General features: G+C 33.6%; 1 protein-coding gene across 11 annotated transcripts in view; it reads right to left on the bottom strand.

Annotated features, from left to right (window-relative positions):
* Nucleotides 1–12,799: 12,799 nt before the first annotated feature.
* Rbm26 (RNA binding motif protein 26) overlaps nt 12,800–27,906 on the bottom strand; it is a 90,913-nt gene continuing 75,806 nt past the window's right edge. For 10 of the 11 annotated variants that reach the window (XM_023709601.1, XM_023709600.1, XM_023709605.1 and 7 more), the window contains 2 exons: nt 22,917–23,030; nt 20,538–21,313 (listed from right to left, as the gene is read on the bottom strand). In XM_023709601.1, coding sequence (XP_023565369.1) covers nt 21,224–21,313; nt 22,917–23,030 — 204 coding nt within the window. In that variant the 3' untranslated portion in view covers nt 20,538–21,223. Of the gene's footprint in view, nt 15,722–20,537; nt 21,314–22,916; nt 23,031–27,906 lie in introns of those variants that run through there. The other variant, XM_023709604.1, reaches the window with a different exon arrangement.

The following is a 27,906-nucleotide window of genomic DNA, read 5'->3' as shown; positions in this document are numbered from 1 at the left end:
TTGGATAAGTTGCAGCTAATGAGGTACTGTTGGTGATATCAAAGCCCAGTGCCGCTACATCGCTCTGAACATATGCATAGCCCCTATATTCACTGCTAGCTGATGCTCAGCTGCTGGAGTGATGCTGGGAGAGTGGGTTTTCATGCCAGAAAAGTGCTCTGCACGTTTGCTGCAGCATTCATGTCATAGGTTTGCCTGCCTCCACTGGTCTAGGGTATGGCATGTATCAATGGTTCGTTTGACACCAGGGTATTATTTCATAGAAAAGGTAATACCACTTTAAAGGTTCACTCATTAAAAGATATATGGGCTATTTTCAGTATTTTTCTATTATGTATAAAACTCCTATATATGGATGAGTACTTGAACATAGGTATTTGTGTGAAAATAAAAGTCTCAGAAACACAACTTTTAGTTCAATATGATACCTACATGTTTAGCCAATTAAGAGCCTAAACTATTTTCCTGAGAGTGGCTATACTAAAGTGTATTTCCTTAAGCAATTTATAGATGATTCAGTCTTTCTGCACCCTTGTCAATATCTGGAATTGTCACTGCTTTTACTTTAGCAATCTGGTATGCAGCAACATCACATTATGGTTTTAGTTGCCATTTCTACATCAATCTTTTCAAATAAATATTTTACATTTGTATTTCTAGATGAAAATTTATGTATTTTTCCCATGTTCTAGTTGCTTTATTTTTACTGTTTTTTTTATATTCTACATGCTACACTTTGACATACACTAAATATGTGGTTTGCAAATATATCCTTTTATATGATCAAATGGGAAGGGAACAAAGGAGGAGGGTAAGGAAAAGGAAAAAAGAAAAAAAAAAGAGAGAGAGAACCTAAGAAAAAATGGAAGCAAAACTCATTTAAATGGAGAACGTAAGAAAGGTTGGCAAGGAAGGAAAAAAAAAATTGAGGTGTGTTATATACAAATTCCCTATGATAAATATGATCAATGTGTATGACAAATGTGTACTAATAGACATTTTTAAAAATGTTTTCTGCTTTAAAAATTTTTTAAAGTTTCTTAATAGAACAAGGGTATTTTTTTTGTTATTTTTATGAAATCCAATTTATATAGATTGTATTTTGGTGTCAATCAATCTATACAATACCTGTTTACCTCTAGATCCTAGTGTTTTTCCTTTTTATTTTACATTTTAATAAACATAATCTTATTATCCATTTTAATTTAGTTATGAAAGTTTTCTTTTTGCCTATGATGCCCAATTGCTCCAGCACCACTGGTTGAGGGGGCTTTATTTATTCCATTTATTTTTGTACCTTGTAAAGTGAGTTGGGCACTTGTATAGGTTTTTCTGGGTTCCATACTCTGCTCCATTGATCCATGTGACCTCTCTCTCCATCAAGATCCTTCTGTAACTCTTGATTACTGAGTAAGTTAACAACTTTGGTATATTGATTCCTCTCACTTTATTCTTTTTTTTTAAATATTTATTTATTTTTATTTATTACATTTATTTATTGTGTGTGTGTGTGGCCAGCTCAGCCCACCAGGGGGCGGGGCTGGCTGGCATGTGGTGCTGGGGATGGAACCGTGGTCCCTGTGCTTTGCCAAGCTTGTTTCAAGTAGGTGCTTTAGACCACTGAGCCATCTCTCCAGCCCTCACTTTATTCTTTTGAAATTGTTTTAGCTATTTATGTTGCTTTGCCTATGTTTTGGCCTCATACTGTCTGCAAAAAAATCTTGTAAGATGCTGTTGTATGTTTGTCAGACAGATCTGTTAGGGACAACAGTCAAAATTTCTATGTTGGATCTCCAATTTATGAACATGTATGCCTCTCCATTTATTTAATCTTCTTTGATTTCTTTCATCAGCTTTTTATAGTTACCATGTAAATTCATACCTGGTTAAATTTATACCTCAGTATGTGAACTTTTCTGGTTATAAGTGGCACTTCATTTGTTTCCATGTTTTCAATGCATAAAAGATCAATGATTTTAGTATGCTAATTGTTATCCTGGAACCTCACTAAACTCATTTATATGTAAGATTTTGCAAGAAAATGATCTTTTATTATAAAGAGGTTTAATTCCTTTCAATTTGTACATTTATTTTTCTTTTCTTGCCTTGTAGTATTAGCTAGAATTTCCAGAAGTGTGTTAAATTAATAGTGGTGAAAGCAGGTATCTTTGCTATCTTTCCAATCTTGGGGGGAAGTAATTCAGTCATTGACACTTTGGTAAAATGTTAACTGTAGTTTTGCTATAGGTACGCCACCAAATTGATGAACTTATCTTCTATTCCTGTATTTCCTGAGAGGGTGTTTTTATTTTTTTACCACAAGGATAGCAAATTTTGTCAAGTGCTGTCTCTTTGGTTATCATATGACTTTGTTAATACGGTGGTTGATTTTTAAGTGTTAAACCAGCTTTGCATGTCTGATGTAAATTCTATATGATCTTTTAAAATATTGCTGAATTCTACTTGCTAACATTTTGCTAATGACTTCCAAATCAATATTCACAAACGATATTAGTCTATAGTTTTACTATCTCTACTTTTGGTTTTAATATAATGCAAGTTTCATAAATGAACTGAGAAATATTCTTTCCTTTTCTATTTTTCTGGAAGAGTCATGTAGAAGTAAGGCTCTTCTTTAATGGTTGGTGGAATGGTACTGGGGATTGAACTCAGGCCCTTTCACTTGCCAGGCAAATGCTTATTCTACTGAGCTATCTCCCTAGCCCGGAAATTTCTTTTTGGAGTATCCTTTTAAACTACAAATTCAATTCCCTTAGCAATAGTATTACTATACATATTTAACACTTTTTCAAAACAAGAACAAAAATGGAGATACAGTCTGTCAAAGAGTATGTGAGAGTAACAAAATCTGGGGATATAAATACTGCATCAAACACTGGTTTTCAATATAGTCATGGATCCCTGTTATAAAATGAAACTGGTATTGAACACTAATACAAGCCAGCAGCTGATTAAATTGCAGGTAAGAAATGTCCTCTTGTTAAGCACAGGATCTACAGGGATGCTGCAATGGGGAATGCTGGAACCGCACACAAGAATGTCCCAAATGTTTTAAATTTGGAAAATCTCTAGCTTCAATTAGGCAAAAGCAGTCACAAGTTGTTACTATAGCACAGAGGTTTTGAGGGCAGGGCCTTGATGTTAGTTCTGAAGAGAGTGACTACGGCTTTTATGGGAAAATACATATTCTGATGAAGTTCTCTTGAGAAGGGAAGAAAAAAAGGTCACCATGGAGTGGAAAGCAGAGGCATATGCTTTTAGTGTTAGCTACTTAGAAGGCTGACACAGTGGGATCACTGAAGCTGACTAGTTCAAGACCAGGTTGGGTGACATCATGAGACCCTATTAAAAATACAATACAGGGCTGGTGAGATGGCTCAGTGGTCTAACGCACCTACTTAGAACAAGATTGGCGAAGCACAGGGACCATGGTTCGGTCCCCCGGCCCCCCTTGCCAGCCAGCCCGCCCCCTGGTGGGCTGAGCTGGCCACACACACACACACACACACACACACACACACACAAATAAATAAATAAATAAATAAATAAATAAATAAAAATACAATACAGTACAACATGGGGTACCTCAAAACCAAGTCAGCTGATATTTTAGGCCTCCTTACAAAGAAAATGACTTCATCAGATGTGCTTTGTAAATGCACATTATTTTCTATAAAGTTTTAATACATTAATAGTCAACAAAATTCCTTAGTTGGGGGAAACTACTACTTGCTCCCAGACAGTATTTAACCTAAACTATAACTTGTAACCTCTCCCCTGCTTCCCATTCCTAGCACCTTAAAACTCTTTTTTGTGAGAACTACCAAAGTAGGGGTTATCTCTTCTTCAGTGAAAATCTTAACAGAATAAAACTCTCCTTCTTTTAACTTAAAACTGGTTGGTGTCTATATTTAGTATAGTTTTCATCCATGTTAGCATTATAAATGTAGCATATGTGAGGGTTCTAATTGAATCAGTAATCAAAGAATTTTTGCCAACAGTTAAGTTTCTTGGGTTTTACAGATATTGAGATCTCCTTTTCTATCATTCCTTAATTTTTGTGAAAAACATCGAGTTGGCTTTAAAAAAAAGTAAAATTCAAAGTTTATAAGTTGCTTCATAATTGACTTTTGGCAGTTACTCATTTCTAACTCCACAAGTACAAACACACCTATAATTTTGAAGTATTCTTTTCTGACATTTCTGATATTACTTTTGGAAAAATCAGAACAATATCTTGACCTGGGTATATTCATCTATTTGCCCAGGCATCCTGAAAAAACAAAATTTTAGGATATCTTTGGGATAAAAAAAAAAAAAATCTCATCATTAAAATGTTTCAAGAACACTAAAGACTTTGTCAGGCGTGGTGGCACACACCTGTAATCTTAGCACTTGGGAAGCTGAAACAGGATGACTGTGAGTCTGAGGCAAGTCTGGGCTACAGAGTGAGCTCAGGGCCAGCCTGAACCAAATAGTGAGACCCTGTCTGAAACAGTAAAAAAAAAAAAAAAAAAGTTAAAACCTTTACAGGCTTACTGGCTTTGTGCAACTTAAACTTTATCCTACTTGAAGTGAGAAGGATAAACTGGTCTTTCCATTAAACCCATATCCTAAATTCAAACTCCCCAAATTCATGGAGAACTATAAATATGATTTTCAGGGTACTGAATACAAATGTATTGCTGCATACTTCATTAATAGGAATTCTGTACCTACAAAAAGTCAAAGACTGTAAAGTATTGCAAATTGTATCAAAAAAGTTTTCATTTTCACTTAACGAAAAGCATTACCACTACATGGATAGCTGATAGAAATACTCATGGTCTTCCAGGAATTTTATTCTACCCAATAAAATGGATGTTTTCAAAAATGGCTTTCTGCTAAAAGAAAAAAATAATAACGCTTGTGACAGAATAAAACAGACATATCTTTCCCTTACCTAGTTTTCTACAATTTCATGTTTTACGTGAATGAGTATGATATGCAAAATAGAAATCACAAATCCCAATTTTACGACTTACTGTACCTTAGTAAAATTTTCTCGGCTGACCAGATAGCTCAGCAGATTAAAAGCACCTGCCTAGGCAAATGCTGGGACCAGGGTTCGATCCCTGGTGTTCTGGGGCAGCCCCGCCCTTAGGGCATGCTGAGACTCAGATTGAGACCTGGCCTGGTGACATGCGCCTGTAATCTCAACATTTGGAAGGCTGAAAACAGGAGAATCACTGCAAGTCCAATTTCTGTAAGAAAACCCTGTACTAAACACACTGAAAAAAGAACGATTTTCCATATCTTCTCGTAATTATTTCAAGAACCTGTCCTGAAATTACAAAAAAAAAAAAAAAGTAACACAAATACTGTTAACAAAATGATTAAAACTTCTGTAATCCCAACACAAAATTTATTGTGGTGTACAAAAGTCCTGGCAACTATGCTGTAGAAAAAGTCAGTAATAGTGACACACTACTACATTGGACATTAGCTGACCAGACCAGATGACTTGGTTCCCTTTATATGACATGGAACACATTTAGAGTTCTAACATGTACAATGAAAAATAGATGTAAGGGCCGGTGAGATAGCTCAGTGCACTAAGTGCCTGCTTTGGCAAGTGCAGGAACCAGGGTTCGATCCCCTGTTCTACATCCTGTGCTGGTCCTAACCCGGGGCACGCTGAGCAGGCAACAGAGTCCAGGTGTGGTGGCACACGGCCTGTAATCTCAGTGCTGAGGAGGCTGAAAACAGGAGGATCACTACGAGTCTGAACTGTGTAGTGAGGCCCTGTACCAAATACATAGAAAAGAAAAAAACAGAATGTAAGCTATTCTTAAAGGTACGTTATGAAATTGTCTCAGTATTTATATTATCTGCTTTGTAAAGGAGGAAATACAAAAATGTATCACCAATTAGTACACTTTGACCAAGAAGTACTGAGAAATTATGAATAATCAAAGAATGTTCAATACACTGGGTTAAACATAGGACCTCTGAAATCTGGAATGGAGATACCTGGAAAAGAATAACTTTAATGAAGGAAACAAACAAACAAAAAAAAGACACGAGAGCTCCAGAAACTCTGAGGGACCTGGCAGGGAAACTTTAACTACACAGAAATGCTAGAAAAAATGAATACAATGCAAAAAATGAAGTAGTCTGGAAAGCTAATCCTAGCTCCTGGGGAAGCTGGTCCTGTCTTCATTAGCATAACATGAAGCCCAAGGGTTGGCAGCACCAGGAAGAAACAATGAAAAAATGAAAGTATGAACTGCAAATACAGTTCACATGGGACTCTAATCTGAAGACCCCACCCAAAAGATCGGCTAAAATTGGAGAAGAAATCCAGTGCCATATCCACACTTGAGTTTTTAACACATTCAAAACAAGGCCATTTTTTTTTTTCCTCCCCAGAACCAGGTATTCAACTCAGGCCCTTGCACTTGCCAGGGAAGCGCTTATTCTGAGCCATCTCCCCGGTCCCTAACAAGGCCATATTTGTATGTCTCATGAACAACTGTGAGGTCAGGCCAGTGGGAATGTTAATCATGAGCCATTTAGGGGTGGGATAGTTTTAAGAGAGGGTTACACAACTACATTTCAGGGTTTCTAGGATCACGTACTACAATGACTAGGTGTGAGACAGCCACAAGGCAGTCATGGAGTGGATGTGAGCTACACATAGGTCCCAGGAAATTTAAGGTCAAGCTGAGAAAGACAAACAGCCTCACCCTAGGACTTAACAAAATGACCAGTGACCTTATAGACACTAGCAAAAAGCTATTGAATTAAAAATGACGCAAAACATAATCAGTTTAGCAAAGTCCATGAAGAGGTATTAAACAGATGCATAGGAGATAAAAATTCTATTGAAAAGTATCAGTCCCATAACTGACCAATGTGAGGACAGTGTCAGTAGGGGAAGACAAGGCAGATACACGTAACTAGATACTTAAGATACTGTAAAAACAAGAGAAAGGTAAAATAGACCCAAAAGCTGCTATCTGACACAAAGACCAAGGTCAATTAAAATAAAAAATCAAAACACAATGTATTGTTTATAGAAATAGCAGGAAACTCTTACGTATGGGGAAAGAATTTAACTACAGATAAACAAGGCATATAGAACCCCAAATAGCCACAATAAAAAAACTCCATGTCACATAATAGTCAAAATCCTGGAAGTCCAACACAAGGACAGAATCTTAAAGCTACTGGAGGAAAGCCATAAATCACTTATACAGGTAAAACCATTCGAACTACAGATTTCTCAATAGAAACCTAAAGGGCCAGGAGAGCTTGGAGTGAAGTTTCAAACTTAAAAGCAAACAATTTCCAATCCAGACTAATATATCCTGCAAAACTATCTTTCAAAATCTATGGCAAAGTAAAAGTGTTCCATGATGAAAATCACCTTAAGAAATCATGGCCACTAAATTAGCACCATTTAAAAAATTCTGAAAGATCTCCTGAAAAGAGCCAGTGGAGGAAATAAGTCTAAAAGAATGAACACATCAGATGCAATGAACAAAAAAACAGAAAGATGGTGTGGGGCAAAAAGGAATCAGCAGCAGGAAAACAATGCCATAACAAGTCTGTCAACACCTTTCAATGACAACTTTCATTATGAATAATCTCACCTCTCCAACCAAAATACAAAAAACAAAAACAAAAACCCAACAGTATGTTGCATACAGAACACACATTATTCCCCAAAATATATACAGAATAAAGATCAAAAGATATAAAATTGTATCTATCTCATGCAACAGAAACCCAAAATCAAGCAAAAGAAGCTATCCAATTTTTAGATAAAATGTGCATCAAGCCAAAATTTATCAGGTAAGGCAAAGAATGTTGCTATATATTGGTTAGCACAGCCACAACTGGGCCAAAATTCATGTCTCATTGCCAGGTGGCTCTGACTCAAATTCAACTGTTACCACTGGTGGTACATATATGCTTGTCCCATTGAGCGGACTGTACTACTTCTGGACTTAAAATCTGTAATTCCACCCAATATCAAAATACACATCCTTAGCAGCACATGGAATTACTCCAATAAACCACTTCCTAGGACATAAACATGCTTAAATAAAAAAGAACAAATTACCCCATGCCAACTGTCATACTGCAATGAAACTAGAAATAAACACAGAAATTATATTAAAAAGTACACTCCTGAATAATCAATGAACAGAAATCAAGGAAGAAATTAATTCCCATAATCAAATGATAATGCCAGTACAATACACTAGAACCTATGGGGCACACAAAGCAGTCCTAACAGGGAATTTTATTAGCTATGAATACCAACATCAGAAAAAGTGAGCTTTTGATGTACCTCAAGGTCCTAGAAAATAATGAACCCAAGCCCAAAGCCAATATAAGGAATTTATAAAAAGATCAGAACAAAAATTAATGAAACTGAGACCAAAAAAATGTATTTTTTCAATGCATCAAATAGTTGGTTCTTAGCCAGTCTTACAAAATAAAAAAAAAATTCAAAATTCATGCATGCAGGAAAAATGGCAATCACAATATTGCTGTGAGACTGAAAACCTCTACTCCAGTAAATTGGAGAATCCAGAAAAAAATGAACATATTCCTGGATATGTATGAATTACCAAAACTGAACCAAGAAGATACAAAAACCTTGAGCAATCTAGTAACAGTAATGAAATTAAGCCTATTAACTCACATGTTCCCAATGACCTGAACCCTGGTGGTACATGCATGATTTTCCTGTTGTGTGGCTTGGACCAATGGTAGTAAAAATGGATCTAAATCACTTGTATCAGCCTTTTTACCAATAAATTAATAAAAAGTCAATAAAGAGACTTTATTGAATCTAGTGAGTTGCTTAATTTTGAATAATTACCCAAATATAAATATTAGACTATTAGACCCAATTAAAAATTACAAGTCAAATTTCATTAAAAGAAATATATTTATATTCATGAAGTTTATTAATAATTTTCTACATTTTAACATGGACTCTTATAAGTAACCCATCACTGGTGTATACACTGTAATATGGATTTACAACTGCTATACCACAAATTACCTTTTTTATGCCATTTTAATGGTTTCCTTAAGGAACTGTAATATAACAGCTGGTCTATTAAATCACTGTCTTTCTTTACATTACTGTAATCAGACTCCCTCAGAAGCAGAACAAGCCACCCAAAGACACAGTCATGTATGTACCATACTGAATCAAGCCCCTGGTGACAATTAAATTCAAATCAGAGCTGAGTCACAAATTACAGCCCCAACATGAATGTGCTAAAAGAAAGCTCAGAACTTGATGGACTCACCACTGAATTCTACAAGGACTTCAGGGAACTAATGCCAGTACATCTCAAGCTTTTTAATGAAACTGAGGGAGAAGGAATACTCCCAAATTTATTCCTAGAAGCTAGCATGTCCTTGATTCCAAAATCAGACAAGGATTCAACTAAAAAAGAAAACTACAGGTACATCTCTTTAATGAACACAGACGTAAAGATCCTGAATAAGATACTGACACACAGAATGCAACAAATAATTTAAAAGATCATGGATCATAACCAAATATGCTTCATCCCAAGAATGCAAGCATGATTTAATATGTGCAGATCAGTACATGTAATATACCACATAAAACAGCACAAATACCACAATCATCTCAGATGCAGCAAAAGCCTGACATATACCATCCATTCATAAAAACCCTTTAAAAAGTAGGTATAGAAGGACCTCATCTCAATTTGACAAGTCATTTATGACAAACCTATTAACAACCACTGAAAGCCTTTCCTCTAAAAACAGCAAGACAAAGATGTCTACTAAGCACCAGTGTAGTAGTTGAAATTTTACTCAAAACAATCAAGTAAAAAAACGGGGTATTACAAGAAATATTCTTATTCCCACACATGATCCTTTACATAGAAGACACAAACTCCACTGAAAGAATCCTAGGATCTCCAAATTCAGTAGGGTAGCAGGATATAAGAATCAACATGCAAAAAAAACAATAGTGCTCTTATATACCAAAAATGAACACCTTAAGAAATCAGGAAATTACTACTCACACAACAGCTTCAAGAAAAATTAAATATTTAGGGATTAACTTAACCAAGGAAGTGAAACACTGCCTTAATGAAGACCAGTGCTCTGAAAAAGATTAAAGATATCAAGAAATAGAAAGACTACTCAATAGGAAGAACCAATATTGTCAAATGGTCATTCTTCCAAAACCGATACTATATAGTTTTAATTCAGTATCAATCAAATTTCCAGTATCACTCCTCACACTAGAGAAAACAATCCTAAGATTTATGTGGAACTAGAAGATACCCAGAAGAGCAAAAATCTGGACAAGAGCAAAGCAGGATACATCCTAACTCCAAGTCATATTACAAAGCTACAATGATAAAATAGCATGAAGCTGGCAAAATGACATGTGGATCAATGGAACACAAGATAGAATGCAGAGACCAGTCCAGGCACAACAGGCACTTCATCTTAGACGGAAACACCCTGGGAGTAGGGATTGGGGGGAAGAAAGGCCTTTTGAACAAATGGTACCAAGAAAATTGGCCAAACACATGAAGATCGAATCTAGATCCCTATGTCTCAACATGTATTAAACTGAAATCAAGATGAACCAAAGATCTCAATGTTAAAACAATTTGCTGGAAGATAACAAAACTCTTAAGTACACAGATTGAGGCAGAATTTTTGGAGAGAACCCCAATCGTACAAGAAACAGTACTAAAAATCAACAAACTAGATCACATCAAAGTAAAAAGCTGCTGCACAGCAAAGAAATAACTAAGAGTGAAGAGACAATCTAAACAATGGGGGTGGTGGTTTACCAGCTATTCCTTAAACAGGATTAATATCTAGAATATTTAAAGAAATTTTAAAAAACCCAGACCTCCCCCTCCCCATATAAGACTCAATCAAAACATGGCCAACTGAAATGAGTAGACAGTCAGAATACTAAGTACAAATAAATGGCAAATACATGAAAGAAAAAAAAAAAAGCTGAAACAACCATGGCCATTAGTGAATTTTGTATCAAAACAATAGTGATTCCACCTTTACCCAGAATGAATGGTTATTAAGCACTCCTATAACAAAGGTTTACAAAGATGAGTGTGTGTGTGTGGGGGGGACATTTCTGGTGGGAATGGACCACTACTATGGAAATTAGTATGGAGGTTCTTCAAAAAAACCTAAAAATAGAAATTCCATTCAACCCAGTTATTTCTAGTTATCTTCTAAATAGTTAATGACAGCTTGCTATCATTAAACATGCATGATCATTGGTATAGTAGCCCCCCCAAAAGTAGATAAATCATAGAAACATCCTTTATAAACAGATGAATAAAGAAAATGTGGTGACACACAATGGGGTACTATTCTACTATAAAGGATAATTTTAAGTCATCTGTAGAGAAGTGGATGCACCTAGAGACTGTGTTCAATAACATAAATGGAGGCACACAAACTTAAGTACCATATGGTTTCTCTCATAAGAACCCATAGAATAAATAAAATATAACAGGAAGCAGGGAGATATATCTACAAATGGAAAGAGTAACAAGCAATGAAGAGGGGGATTCGAGGGAAAGCAAATGTAAATAGAATTTAAATGGGTTAAGTACATGTACCCATTTGCCATTAAGAATGTGATCACTGTGTTGTGATCACTAATAAAATGCTAAAAAGGTTTTAGAAAGGATGAATATAGAGTAATCTACAAACAATGAAGGGCTTTTTAAAAATATTAACTGAAGACTACAAAATTGTATAAACTACATAATGCTATTTTTAAGAAATGTATACTGATCACTTACAGGTAAGTGGCTATTATAACATCACTATACTTTCAAGTTCTAGCTCCCTGATAATTACCACCTATGGATTTGTGTGTTTAACAAAGACAAATTCCTTCTTTGTGAGGAAATACATTTTAGATTAAGGAAAGAATGACAAAACTCAAATCTGCACTATTCCACAGGGCTCAGCTACAAACTTGTGTGCTTAACTGTATACGTAATTTCCAATAATTTTCCCGTCCCTATTTAATGAAACTTCTTTTTCTCAACCAGATCTTTGACCTTTTGTTCAGTGTTAGGGCCAAGTAGGACACTTTGTTACAAAGAGAAGGAATATCTGTAATGAAACATAAAAGAACAAATGTGTAATACTTGTCATTCAATAAAATAAATGTAAAGCAATCATGTTGGATGCTGGAAAACTAGGCCAAATCATGAGAAGATTGAGATGAAAATTGTGGGACACCTTCCAGAAACTGTCTTTGGAGGTTGACATTACAAGCATTTTATATCAAATTCTGCTTTTAGTATGTAAGGTATTCCTTTGACATCACTAGTATTTCCATATTTTTCATGTTAAGAACCTTTGACTACCAAATGGAATAACGAAAGTTTCAGCAGTGTTCCATCAGTGAAGAGGCAAGAACCAAAGATGGGTAAGGAACAGGTCTGTGTATATGTGAGAGAAGTTGTTGGTTAGTAATATACTGGAAACAAAGGAGACAAAGTGAGAATGGAAAGTAAAGGGCAATAGGAAATGTACAACCACTTCTTTGTATAAACAATTTTTAGAATTCTCAACTGGAATACCTGATGGATGCAAATATTTTTAATTCCTATTAACATTAACTGATGCAAGATCCAGGACAACTCTTAAAACATTAACTGTTTTTAGTAAGACTATTTTATTTTAAATTTTTCAAAATATAAAAATAATAAACATTATGGATATTTAACAAACAAAACATAATTCAACTATAAATAATAAAAATGTTGACAACCCCACATAAACATGTAAGCATACAAGAGTAGTTTTCTATTTCAAGTTTTGCCTTTTTCAGTTCAAGTTTTATTATCACTTTTAAAAATAAACAAAAGCTGCTACAGCTTAACCAATTACTTTCGCTCCACGCAAAGAGCAGGGAATTTTTCCCCATGCCAACACACATTCATGAAATGGGATACTTATGGGCACAGGTATTAAACACTGGAATAATCCAACCTCCAGACAAGAAATGATTCCTTTGGTGTTTTCAGATTCAATAGTCCACAGAAATGTGAATTAAAATAAAACAATAAAAGGGAATTTTGTGCCAGACAGTATGTTTTGTGTCACATTCAAAAACATATTCAAGACAGTGAAAATCAAAAGCAGTATTTTATGGATGCTCTGCCGATATTGAACTAAGGTGCTGGAATAAAATTCTTAGGATAAAATAAAAACTACACATAAATGAAAACCTTGTACACTGTAATAACACATATCTTGTAAGTTATCAAATGTTCTGCAAATATTTGAAGAATTACTCTGCCTCTTACTGAGATTGTTGATATTTAAGGCAGAATATTACATAATATTTTAAGATTAGAAAATTTTCCATTTGAAATATGAGAAAATGGCCATGCTGAACATGTAATTTTAAAATTTAGTCAAATTAATGTCCTCCTGCTTATCAAAATAAGCTAGTCTTTTGGGGAAAACTGAGCACACATAAAGTCATTCTGCATCATTTCCTTAAATTAAAACGTGTTTCTAATGAGCTGGGCATTTGCTTGGTTTAGCTCAGACCACTTTTAATAATTAGGCTACTAGATTAGAATAAATCACAAGCAATCATAGACTAAAGCCTAGCAAAGTCTAGACAACAGGTTCAAAAGTGATAATGAAAGGTTTTGTAGCACCATTGACTTTTTCCTAAGACACTTGAGGGGTGTGTTTTAAAGTATTTATCTTGTAAACAAGACCAAAAATATTCCATTGATCTGTATTTTGAGCATATTTATAAACTCTATTTAAAAAAAAAAACAAATATAGCATGACTAGAGCAGCTAATAGTGTAAAATTTAAGCATATTGAAAAATATAAAGATATATAAAAGGCTTCCATAATGCAATCATGCAGAGGTAAACCACTTCATTTAAGTACATAAATGTGATTCTGTACAGTTACCTATGTACACATAGCTCCGTGAGACTCTTACTCAGGAAATAAGAATGAGAATCCTATTTTAATTTAGCAACATATGAGCATTTAAATAAATTAACTGGCTCTCACAACAATTTTCAAAAACACAATCATCTTAGCAAGAATGATATTATTTTGAATTTTGATTCCCAATGATATATTCAATTTTGTTTTGCTTTGTTCTTAATTTAAAAGCAAAGTATAAAAAAGATGACAAAATAAAGCTGATGATGATCACAAGTGGTCCACATTCACTAACCAATCAAAATTACAGAAAGTATGGTCTCTTCAGAAAATATTTTTTGGGTTCTAATGTAGCATCTAAACCACCACTGTAGGGGAGGAGAATCTTTCCTTGAATATAGACTACCAAACTAATCTGGGAAAATATTTGTGAACTCGCTGAACCTATCTTCTAGTTGGTAATGTGAATCAAAAGAAAAGTCCAATTAAAACAAAAAAAGCCTTGTAGATGACTAGGTAGTATTAAACTTTCCAAAACACGTAATTTTCCTTTAAACATGCCTTGTAAAACCAATATAGATCAAAATAGATAATTTACATTATGAGTGATGTATTCATTACACTATTTTATTGTTTGATAATTTGTTCAATCACAATGCATATTCTTAGGGAAAATAAAACATTTGCACCAAAAGAAAAAAGTATGGCTGCATAGAACTAAAAAAAAAATTTTTAACCCTAAGGTAAACAGAAATTGTAATTTGGACATTTCTAATAATGTTACTAAGTGTAATGTACACCTTCTCAAATGGCTCCAAAGAATCTATGGAAGAATAAATCTGTGGAAACATTTTTTCATGTTGCCCTTTATACAAAATGATACTGTGATATTTAGAACGAGACTTAGTTTTTAGAATCCCAACCGTACTGCTTATAATTTATACATACACTTTTAAGAGTTGAAAACTATGATCTTTAACAATGGAAGACACACCATTTCCCTTACATTTAAGATTGTCTCTGATGTCTTAATTACAACATGAAAAACTGTAAATCAGAAATTTATTTTCCGGTATTTATAATCAACAAACCATAATTTATTAAAGAAAATTATTCTAATTTTGAAAACCTAAGAGCTAAAAGAAAAAAATGTGTAGCCTTGGCAATGACTTTTAACATATTCATAAGAAAAGGGCAGACTGTAATAGCATGTAAAAAAATTTTTAACATTATCTATTCAAAATTATTTTAAGTGGCTATTCTGATCCTGGAAATATACCCTAAAACCAAGAAAATTTAAAACCGAAACTTACGTTTAACTTTTTAATTTTCTTCATTCTAAATTGCTAATAAACACATTATCATGGCTTTATAGATTTTCTAGACACAATTATCAATTTGGCTGAGACTGTATATATCTCACATTAGGGGAAAAAAGGCATCATTTCTTCTTTTAGGTGTTTTAAAAAACAAATGGCTATGAAGGGGAGAAAACATTTATGGGAGGTCACAGCATATATTTAGATACACATTTGGAGTGGGGTGTATGCTTAGAGTACTGTAAATATAAAATGCTAATTATAGTACATGTAAACAGCTACTCAAAATGATAAAGAGCAAACAAAATGATAAGGTGATAATAATCATTAACAGTCGTCTCCAGACAGGAACAGGTCTTGCTCTTGTAGTCACAAAGCTAATTCAGGCAATGATGATCTCTCTGCTGGAAGAAGAGAAAGCTATTAAAAAAAAACTTTGAAAATAGCAAATAAATCTAAAACTTGAATCACACCATATACAGATCTTTAATTTTTAAAAATTAAAACAAAATCTATTTGAGAAAGGAATCAAAGTTGTAGACAAATTACACAAAGGATCAACTTTGGGCTAAATGATTTTAACGAAGTCTTTCTGTACCATGCTTCAGATGCAAAGATCACTGTAACACAACATGGCTATAACTGAAAATTTTCAGCTAGGAAATCTAGTAACTCATCAGATAGTATGTTTTCATGGAAGTGTAGGTAGGCAAAGAGTTTTTTTAGAAATCATATACAAATTCCAAGCTATTCTAAATAAAAATAAAAGCAAAAATTAAAAGTTTCCCAGAGATTTCAGAATAGCTGTCAGGTACCTAATTAAGCTCCACATGATGATCAATTCACACTTTAATCACCCCATGATATAAAATTCCACGCTAAGCACTAAGATCAACAACTAAAAATGATAAAAAAAAAAAAGGGGGGGGAAGTTAATCAAATAAGATAGCTCTTGGCCCATGAAAGATTTACTCTGGATAGGAAGAGATGAGGGAGGAAGCAGTTTGGGAAGGAGTAAAATACAAAATGTTGATACCAACCCCCCCCCAAAAAAAAACCCTAAAAAATGTCTTTACATTGAATAATGAAACTACTGACAAAACTGCAAAAAAGTTATTACCAAAGTAGGTGTTTTTCTACTAAGCAAGTAAAATATTTTCATTAGAAATAACTGACAATGACAATCATGTTCACCAAGGTTTTTTTCTTTCCCATGACTTTTAGAAAACTATTTAAAAAGTTATATTTCATCTGCTAAGTACACAATGGTAAGAAAGAAAATGCAACTAATCTTTTCTAGAAGCCTATATACTTAACTTCTTCAGTAAACAAAAGACCCTCCTATCTGGGAAAAGGAATCTTCTGTTTTACAAATATTTCATAATGGTGATTTAATTCTACATTAAATTTCCATTTTTAATTTATAGGCCTTTTAGATGAAGAAAGGTCCTAAGAGAAAGATCAGTAAGTGAACTAACTTAGTAATCCAGAATTCCATTCAGAACACTTTTGTCTGAAAAGGCTAAGAGACTTCTGTAAAAGGAGGAAAAAACTTGTAAAATTTACATAAATTCTAGGACTAATATGTGAGAGGAAAAAAGAATTATAGATTAATAAAATTTGTATAACCGCTAATAAAACAACCATTGACACTTCAGCATGCCAAACAAGCAAAAGTTTGCTTTCTTTGTGAACCTTTATACCAAATGCTTGGTGTCTAATAGGAAATACAGTCCCCCCAGTAACACCTAGTAACAAGATACTTTCTTCAGTTAAGCTCAATCATACTTGCTACATGTTATCAGCTGAAACAGTTGTATTTATAGTACACTACCGGTTGTTACATTTGATCATATCACAATAAAACAATTTGTGGAGTATTTCCCATTCCTACATTTTCATTAAATGGTTGGGCATCAACTAAATACTTGATTTTTAAAATGTTACAATTATCCAATAACATTAAACAATATTGCTCATAAACATGATATATGTAAAATGACAAATCAAGCATCCCAAGGAAACCTTAATCAACCTTTTAATTGTAATATGTAATTTCCCTCTATTTTTCCTGCAAGTAGTTACCTATGTTGCCCTTAATCCTTTTTCCACTCTCAAATCAGCCTGCATAGTCTAGATGTGTACAATAAATCAAAAACCTTGTTCGGAGAGTTATGGAATTACAGTGGTACCTCAGTTTATAAATGCTTCTGTTTGCGAACAATTTGGTTTGCAAACAGAAGTATTTGGCAAACTTTTTATCTGCAAACTCTGCATCGGGTGATGAACAGGACTGCAGCTATCTTTCCCACATGAATTTGAACATGGCCATCTCTTTCAGAAATATGGAACAATTAAGTTCATGAACCAAGGCACCACTCTTAAGATTTCTTTTAGGTACCATACAGTAAAAGAAAACAGGATTTAAATTCATATTTGGGGAGAAACTCATAGAAGCAAAGGAAAAGATACGTGGGATGAGGGGATGCAAGTGAACACCACAGTTAATCTATGTGAGTTCAACAGACTTTCTGCCAGCACATGGAAGCATTTGGGAACATTATATATAAAACTATACCAAAGACATCAAATTGTTTCCAATGATATGATGGAAACAACAGTAGCAAAAGCCAACAGAATTTAGCTACATTATTTTAGATCAAACATTAGGATAGCATTAGAAAAACTATGGATGTGAAATGGACCTCAAGAGAGCTCATCTAGTCCAACCCTTTTCATTTTACTGACAAACAACACTGGATAAGGTAAGAGAAGGCCACAGAATTAAATAGCCAACACCAAAATCTCAATCTCTTAACTCTTGTCCAGTTCTGTATACAAGGTCATCTTTAGACTTCAAAAAGTAACTGGTATAGACTGGATCAGTGGTTCTGGACTAGATTAGTGGCTCTCAGCAGTTCTAGTCACATACTATAGAAACTCAGAAGCTAATTTACCACTGAAACTGACTACAAATACTCCAAAAATATTAATGCCTTGTCAACTGTTATAGATATTCCAGTTTCCAAGACTACATCTAACAGTACTTGTAACGCATCAAATGAAAAGCTTAACTAAATCAATTGTTTAGCAAAAAGGTCTCAGTGACTGAGGAGACTGTGGAGAGACTTTAGGAAAACAGGTAAGAATTAGTAAGGGAGGTAATTGTCACCTCATTACTGGAGATTTAAATATGCATTCATTCATTATTTCATTCCACAGACACCTGAGTACCCACATATGCCAGGCTTTACAATAAGCACTATAGAGACAAGATGAATAAGACATGGTCCCTTTCCTAGAGGAGCTTGGAATGTAGTAGGGAATACAGACATAAAAACCATTAAATTGTATTACCATGTAAGTATTGTAAACAGAGATATGAACAAACTGCTGTATTAAGAGGGAGTTGAAAATCTGAAGTGCCTAATGATCAAGAAAGCTAATTTTATGCAGTTTTTGAGGCAATAACTAGCATGTTTATTATAAGCAAAATGACATGCTCAATCAGTATTAGGAGGGAGACAGCAATGCAGTCAAACAATAAAAAGTTGGCACTGAAATCTGAATGCCTGTACTCAAATCTAGTCCTTCTACTCTTAGCTATAGCTGTAACTCTGGTAAGTCACTTTTATTTCTGCTAACCTAAGTTTTCTTATCTGTAAAATGGTAATTAACAACTACTTTAAAGAGCTACCTTAAATTTTACACAAAACTACATGTAGAGTACTAGTATTTTAAAAAATAGCCAAATAATACTGATAAAATTAAAATATATTAATGTTTATGAAAGTATAAATGCAAACCTAACTAATGGTGTTTTTTGGTTTTTTTTTTTTTTTCAAATCATCATACTGGGGCTGGGAAGATAGCTCAGTGGAATAAGCACTTCCCTGGCAAGTACAAGAACCTGAGTTCAATCCCTGCTTCTAGGGGAAAAAAAAATAAAAAATAAAATCATCATACTTTGGGACCAAACTGAAACACTGAGTCTTCTGATTCATTCAAAGCCAACATGTCAAGTTCTAGGTTACCAGAGAATTTTAGGCTAGGGAAATTTATTAGTTATTTATGGACTAAAATAGAGCAAGTAATTTTAGTTACATTGTAAGGCTAGAATTTACTAATCAAATTATAGAGCCAAAAACATCACGGAGATTTAACTGGCCTTTGAAAGATTTACTTTCTTTATAATACCTGTTTGGTGTAAAGAGAAGAAACGTGAGCCTCTGCCAATTTGGCACCTTTCACGACTACTAAAAAGAAAAGAAAACAAACTTACCTAATGAATCAGAATAGCACAAATTCAATATACAAGAGACTACATAAAAATATAGCATGGATCTAGTTTTTTGTATCATGAATCTATTCCAAGTCAAATACCCTTATGAAATAGTACTATCCTCAAAAACATATAACTTTAACCCTAACTATAGGGGGAAAATAAAAACCAAAATATGTGTAAGTTACTCCTTTGCCAGAAAAGTATGGTGGTGGTGACAGAACAAAGATTTTTAATTTTGAAGACCCCAATATGGAAGAAAGTGATATTTTAATGTGCTTTAAAAAATTATCACTATAATCTCAAAAAAGGCAGAAACACTTGCAAAACTTGCAGTGATGGATTTTAAAAGAGAAATATAATAATCCCCCCTCATTCTACAAAGAATATATTTATTTCCTGAAAACTGCTATTATCAATTTTCAATGATCATGTTCACTTGCCAGAGAAATCCACTTAAAAATCACAATATTGTTGCAAATGTCAAAGATTTTTATACAAGTATAAGAAATGCACACTTAAAGTATCAGACTGGAACACTTACCAAACAGTGTTTTCCTAAAGTAGTATCTATAGTACATTTCTTTATTCATACATCTTCAAATGGTCAAGTTTTCTCTCATACATCCAAAATGTAATATGTTGTTTTCTTATTCACCAAATGTTAGCTCTATTTGAAGTCTGGTTCCAAACTAATCAGTCTGCTTTTAAATTTTAAGACATCTGTTGAAAATTTATAGGATCAAACCAAACTGAAGTGGTATAAATTTTAAACAATGGACTGTACATTATTATAAAGTTACCAGTAACCATTATTAAGAGTAAGTTAGTGATTATAGCTCCTTTTGTGATAACTGGGGGAAAGGGTACCAATCACCGTCTGGAATGGTCTATTTATTATTTGTTGTTTTTTTTTTTTTTCTTTTTTTTTTTTTTTAAATCAAAGAATTTTTTTTTTTTTTTTTTTTTTTCTCACTGCTTTTTCTTTTTTTCTTTTCTTTTCTTTTTAAGAGACCATTCCACTTTATTTTTAACATCCAGATGCATAAGGGCTCATATGTGAAGCAGTCATACACCATTATCATTAAAACCCATGTGGTAAAATACATACACAAGTCCAACAAAAAGGCTAATACATAGTAAAGCCTAAGCATACTACTATGTAATATTATGAATACATAACTTGGAAAAGTCAGTTAGGTACTATGTTATCTATTCATTTTTGAAAACATTCATCAAGATTTTAAATGCAAATTCATTCCTTATTTGGACTAAAACAAAATCCTCTAAATTATAACAAGTGTTGGGTCATAAGTTTTCAGACCTATTCATTAAATTACAAAGAACCCAAAGAATTCTGTAATGTTCAGTAGAAGTATGTAATAAAAACATTGCATATGTTCTAGTGTGATGTCTTTAGCAATTGTTTACTGAAATTAAATGCAAACATCAATCTTTTCAAAATACAGGATCAGAAGGTATTTTCTTCTCTTTTGTCTATTTGTGAAATCCATCTTCATCACATTTTACCAAAAATTGTTTTACAAATATGTAAAAGTACATTAGATAATACTAATGAAACACAGGTAGAGTTCTAGTATATGTAGGTCAATGATCAGTCAAATCATCTTCTCCAAGAACGAGATTCATTGTCCTCTTCTTCTTCATCATCATCTTGAAGTAATGAGTCATCCACCAAAGACTCTTCCTGAAACTTTAGGTTAAAATGTATTTAGGAATTTACCCAAAAAAAAAAGAAGAAAAAGAAAAACAGGTGACACTTTTAAAACTGATCTCTCTTTTTGAGTTGAATACAAAAAGTATTTATCTAGCTAGAACATTAAGGAAACAAGCAACCTATATCCAAGGATTTCCCTACAATATCTGAACTAATGCTTGCATGAAACATCACTGAAGAAATGGCAAATCAAGACTGTGTACATGCCATACTTCCTGACGCTAACCAATGACGCCATCTTCTATCCTTCGAAATGTTGCTCAACACTTACTTAGAAAAAGAAAACATCAGTTTTCTCTGACCTGAACTCTGAACACTGAATCAATGAATAATTTTGTATAGAATTTTCCCATGATTTCTTTTCTACTATATGCACATTTTCTTTTACAGCATTCCTTTTCCCCATTTCTTTCATAAATGTTTCTCAGAATGCTTGTCCAAACTTTTCAAAATACCTAATACCAGGAGCTCGCCTGCTTTTCTCCCCATTCAATTCAAACTCCTGGAAGGACAAAGGTATAATCTAAAATATAAAATGACAAATCATGTATATGAGTTTCAAAATACACATTTTATTCTTGCATTTAACTATGGGTATGTATAACAGCCTTCAAGTGCTTTTCAAACAATATGAAGTGCTATTATGAAAACCTAACGAAGGTAAAACACAAAATCATTTAGTTTCCCTGCCTTATCTTTATTTCTTAACTTCAACTTTTCCTATAGTTTTTTTTTAAATAATCAAGCATAATCAAGCAAAAGAGCTGCTTATTTTTAACTTTTTGGTTTAAAGCTTTCCATTTACTGTGCTATATGCTCACACCTTTAAGCCATCAGACTGACAGCTGTTATGCAAGAAAAATGCATTCTTTTATATCTATCCTGAGGCTTACAGTTCTGCCTACAATACCTTCCCCAGCACTTTTGATGGAAAGCTATTTTATTTTTAGGGCCCAGTTCCACTGTTGATACCTCCTTTAAGAATTCCTCTAGTCAGGAATAATCATTCCTTCCTCGGGGTTCCTACAGCATGTTGTTCAAATCTTCATTCAGAACACTGGTCTGCCTATTATAATTAGTTTCTTATATATCTGCCACTACATGCCTTTTCAGATTATAAGCTCCTTGGTAATAGGGACCGTGTCTTATTCATTTTTGTGCCTTTTACAGAATCTACCATTTAGTAGGCATTCAATTTAATGAACTAAAACAAAATGAATTAAAAGAAAGCTAACATTTAATATAGCAAATGAGTAAAATAGATACCTTAAAACTTAAAATATTACCAAATTTCCTGTGGATAAAAATCTAATCAATAAATACTATCTTCTAGAGTAAATGAAACTGTGTGTGTGTGTGTGTGTGTGTGTGTGTGTGTGTGTGTGTGATTTTTTATATATTCTTTTTGGATTAGCAATCAACATTTCATCCGTTTAATCCAGAAAATTTAGAATTTATCTGGCATATGGCTCAGGAATGAAAGTTTTATGTCAAAAGCATAACCTTAAAAATAAAAAATCACATATATGTGTGCACTATGAACAATTAGAGGCAAGAAAAGACAGAAAACAAAACATACTTCCTCTTCGTCAGGCTCCAACTCTTCTGTCTCCACTGCTGAAATGTTGGCTACTGGTTTATTCCACGCCAGCTTCAGATCCTGCCCTTTGAAACGAGCTCCACGCACTGCAGCCTAAAACAATTAAGAACACTGGTGTATAGAAAATTAAGAATTTCTGAAAATACTTATAGTCTAAATACTTTAAAAAGTTGCTAAACTCAAATCAAGATAGCTAATTTATTTGCTTTTAAGTTATTTGATACTATTAATAGCTAAAGTGTTAAGATACCTACTTCTAAATCAGACTTGAGGTTCCAATTACTTTTTTAAAAAGAAAACAATTTCTCATAATTGAGTAAAATTAATTTACTATTGCCCAATGTTTGACTAGACAAAATGTATTTACATGTTTACAGTACAGTGATAAAAGATGCTGTTTATAATCCAAATCACTTCAAGATCTTGATAGTAGCTTCTGAATCAATGCTCCAATTAGAATCAATAAGCTAAATGAGTTCTACTGCATTTTAACTGCTAATTTACAAACGCAATAGTAACTATTAACTAGAAACCTTTAACGTAGAATAACTATAAAGTATATTACTTTTAAGTCACATGTACAATCATGACATCAATAAAATGTTTGCTATGTCACTAATACAAAATATAAATATGTCAATGAAGAGGGGAGAAAAAACTAAAATTTTCTATTAAAAGTATAGTAATTCCTACCAAGCTCTTGTAACTGAGTATGTTGAATTTAGGAACATTCAAGTCAAGTAATTGCTACATCAAGTGGCTGGTTCAGAAACAGTGCACTCAAATTAAAAGTAACATGAATGAATATAAATCATCTCAGCAACATACCTATATAACTCAGTCACAAAAGATTTATAGTACAATCTCAAAGTATAGTATAATGTGAAATTTAGAAACAATTACATATTCAATGACACCTGAACATGAGTTGTGTGATATTAAAGTCTCCAGGTATAAATATTCAGTCAGCACATACAGATTTATGATAAACATAAAAGATTTCATACCCATTAAAATGCAACTCATAGCTTTTTAGGTTCATGGCCTCATCTGAATGTCACAGCAAAAATTTGTATGGTATAATCACAAAACAAAAGTTTGTATTACTATAAAGAATTCTAAGTGTCTCACATAAAATATGTACTCATAAACCTTTTTCCTAAAACTTTCTTTCATTAGTCTGTGTTTGTAATACATAATGAATATATTTAGTACAGGTCATTGATACATATATATCAAATCTTGATTCTTTTTGTTTTCCCTTCCATTCCCCTTTGTCATCTTTTCACTGAGCTAAAAAAAAAAAGAAAAAAAATTAAAAGGCAAAAGATAGGGCCAACCAAATAGCTCAGCAGATTAAAGTGCCTCCAAGCAGGCACTTGGGCCAGAGGTTTAATCCCCAAGCCTGCCAGCTGGCCCCGCCCCTTGGGTGTGCTGAGACAACAACTAAGACTGGGCATGGTAGCGCAGGTCTGTAATCCCAGCTCTTGAGAGGCTGTAAACAGGTGGATCACTATGAGTCCGATCTAGTAGTGAGACCCTGAACACCCTGTAGACCCTTCCCTAAAATACAAAAAATAAATAAAATAAAAAGCAAAAGATGACACTAGCATTTTCTGTAAAATTATTTTCTTTGAGTACTGGGGACTTAGACCTTCACACTGAATTACACTACATTCCCAGGCCTTTTATAATGTTTATGTTAAACATTATTTATTGTTGTGCATACATGTACGCAATATCTGAAATTTATATTTATTCTGGGTAATAGTACAGAAATGTAATGTGTTTTAATCATCTGTTAACCCCCTCCTCTCCTTTTCCCCGATTTACTCATACTCACTTAAAAAATCTGCCATCATTTTATTCTGTATTGATAATTTTGAGACCATAATGTTAAACTGAAATAAGGAGTTAAAACATACGAAGTTAAATATAGCATAATTTCTCTCATATGAGAAAACTTTTTGTTTTTTTTTTGAGACAGCTGAAAGTCAGGCTTGAACTTACAATTGTCTTAGCGTGCTAAGATTATAGGCATGTATCACTGAAAAAATCCATTTCTGATTTTAAAAAAAAACCTCCATAGCTTTTAATGAACAGATAAACACCTTGTATATATACCTTAACACAATAAAGCCATCATACACAATATTAAAAATACTATATACACTCTCATCCATTTCATAAAGACTGTTATTCTTGACATTTTTTTGAGGATATTAACAAAAGTAGGTATGAAAATGTAAGCAGGAGCAGTAACACTACTATTTACTAATGATATGATCTGACAACTAAAAAATCTGAGAAAACTAAATTCATCAAAAAATGAGTAAGATAGTAGTTTCATATTTAATAAAAACGTATGAGTAGTTTTTCTATATTGAAACAGTCAAAATATAATGAAGGTAAATATTAAAAATAGTAGTGAAAAGACGCATTACTATAGGGAAAATTTAAAAACATATGCTGGCTACATAAAGCACACCTTAAAACTAATAAGCAATATATACTATCTACACAGAAAGCCTTAAAATGGTCTTAGAGACTAAGAATGAAAATTTTACAGATAATAGTATTAAGAATTTAGTATTTAGATGTTAAATTATTCTGCTGCTTTAGAATCAAATAAGCGGATTCTACAGTTTCAGTTAAACTCGATCCAAATGCATTAATGAAACATTCTAGAATATCTTTTAAGTTTTAAATTGTTATGAGTAGCACGATACCTCATATTACTACTCGATTAATAGAAATCCTTTTAGAGCTTTCAATGATAAACAGCCCACTATTGCACACACATCATTTCTCTGCCACTGTACTCTATGGGATGTGAATCATCCATTGGTCCAAAGTATGCATGATGCATACATTGCCTACCCTAGAAAAATCAGATGTAAGTTCATTACAGTATGGTGTACTTTATTATTATTATATTGTTAATCTCTTGCTTTGGTAGTTTATAAATTATTTATTCACATGTAGTATTTTATCTGTAGTTTTAGGCATCCAGTAGGTGGTGGGAAACCTATGAGTAGATATTCCACTCTAGGATATGGCAGGACTACCATATAAAGAGCAGTAAGAGAAATTTTCAATTCATTTACCAAAAAACCCCAAAACCTCACTAGAATTAAAAAAAAAAAAAAAACAAAAAAAAACCCCAGCAAAATAATAGGTAAATGGCATTAAAAGCTGATATAAGCAAAAATAGGCAACATTTAAACATAAAACCATCTCAATCATAAGAAAAAGGTGTCCAGGCCTGGTGGTACACATCTGTCTCAGCACTCAAGGGGCTGAGGCAGGAGATTGCTAAAAATCAGAAACCACTCTGAACTACATAGTGAGACCTGTCTCAAGATTGCCTTCCCAAAAAAGTGAATTCAAACTGAAATGAGGGCTGGACATGGCAGCATACCCCTGCAGTCTCATGTACTTAGGAGAGTGAGGCAAGATTCATAAGTTCAAACCTAGAAAATGCAACAGACACACTGTCTCGCTTCCTCCCACCCACCCCCCTGCACAACTAGGGATTGAACTCAGGCCCTTGCACTTGCCAAGCAAACACTTATTCTGCTGAGCCATCTCCCCGGCCACCCACTATTTTTGTTTTTTTAAATCTGAATCTTATAAAAAATAGAAATGAATTTCCATTTTACAAAGATAAGAGTGTTTATTGTAGTAATAGTGTTTGGACTGGATATCCTGTCTGCTTCTTGTACAATGGATAACCACTAAGAAGATAACAATGTACAATGTATTAATTATTGAAAATGTCCTATTAATCAACTTTTGAAACAGTCTCATTGATATTTGTTTATCAATAAAAAAAGTGAAATGTGTTACCTACATATAGCAATTTCCTACAGTGAATGTAATCATTCTGTACTGTAAACATGTACTAACAAAAGTTTAAAAAAAAATTTTAAAAAAGATAAAAGTGTTTAATACCTTATGGTAACAAGAATTAGGATAAATTATATATCCATAGATCCTGTTGGGGTCAGGGTGAGTAATAAACCCAGTACATTACAAGTAACGTGTATACTGGGTACACATTAAAGGCAACGAAGTAGACAAAAGGCACTCTCTCACATTTCTGTGGGTGGTCAAATGACTATCATCTATACAGACATCAATTTTACATTATTCACCAAAAATTTAAATATAAGGGCTGGCCAGATAGCTCAGTGAACTAAAGCGCCTGCTTCTGCAAAGCTCAGAGGCTGGGTTCAATCCCTGTGTCCCGTGCCAGCGCTGCCCCTAGGGCGTGCTGAGACAGCCATTGAGACTGGACATGGTGGCGTACGCCTGTAATCCCAGCACTTGAGAGGCTAAAAACAGGATCACTATGAGTCCAATCTACGTAGTGAGACCTTGCAGACCCTGTCCTAAATTCATTAAAAAAAAAATTTAAATGTATATATCATCCAGCAAGTTATTGTCATGAAAAAGGTTGAAGTTTTAGCATTAAAAGAAAAGAGATCAATCCCCAGTTCCGAAAAAAAAAAAAAGATCACAAAACCCATAAGGTTAGGTAAAAACAGTATAGTCCACAACTAACAAGTATCAGAACAGCTTCTGGATATTTTTACCTAAGGACTTACACACCTACCCACCAGGAACATGTGAATGTATGAAAAAACACTGAAAGTGCAATATTTATATGAGCTCTGAATGTTTTCTTGTGGTACTCGAGATCGAACTCGGGACCTACCACTTGCCAGGCAGACGCTTATGCCACTGAGCTATATCTCCAGCTCCCCTGAATTCTTTACTCATATCTATGCATATATGTACATTTACATTGTACATATGTGCTTTTACCCCCAGCTCCAACCACTTAATAAGGTTAGTAAAAACAACATACTCGATGTTAAAAAACAACACACTTTTGTTTATTAAAAACTCTTCATGGGCTGGAGAGATGGCTCAGTGGTCTAAAGCACCTACTTAGAACAAGCTT

The sequence above is a fragment of the Octodon degus genome, unplaced genomic scaffold, assembly GCF_000260255.1.
Source record: "Octodon degus isolate 3935 unplaced genomic scaffold, OctDeg1.0 scaffold00013, whole genome shotgun sequence".
Classification (NCBI taxonomy): Eukaryota; Metazoa; Chordata; class Mammalia; order Rodentia; family Octodontidae; genus Octodon; species Octodon degus.
This window is presented reverse-complemented; position numbering and strand designations above follow the sequence as displayed.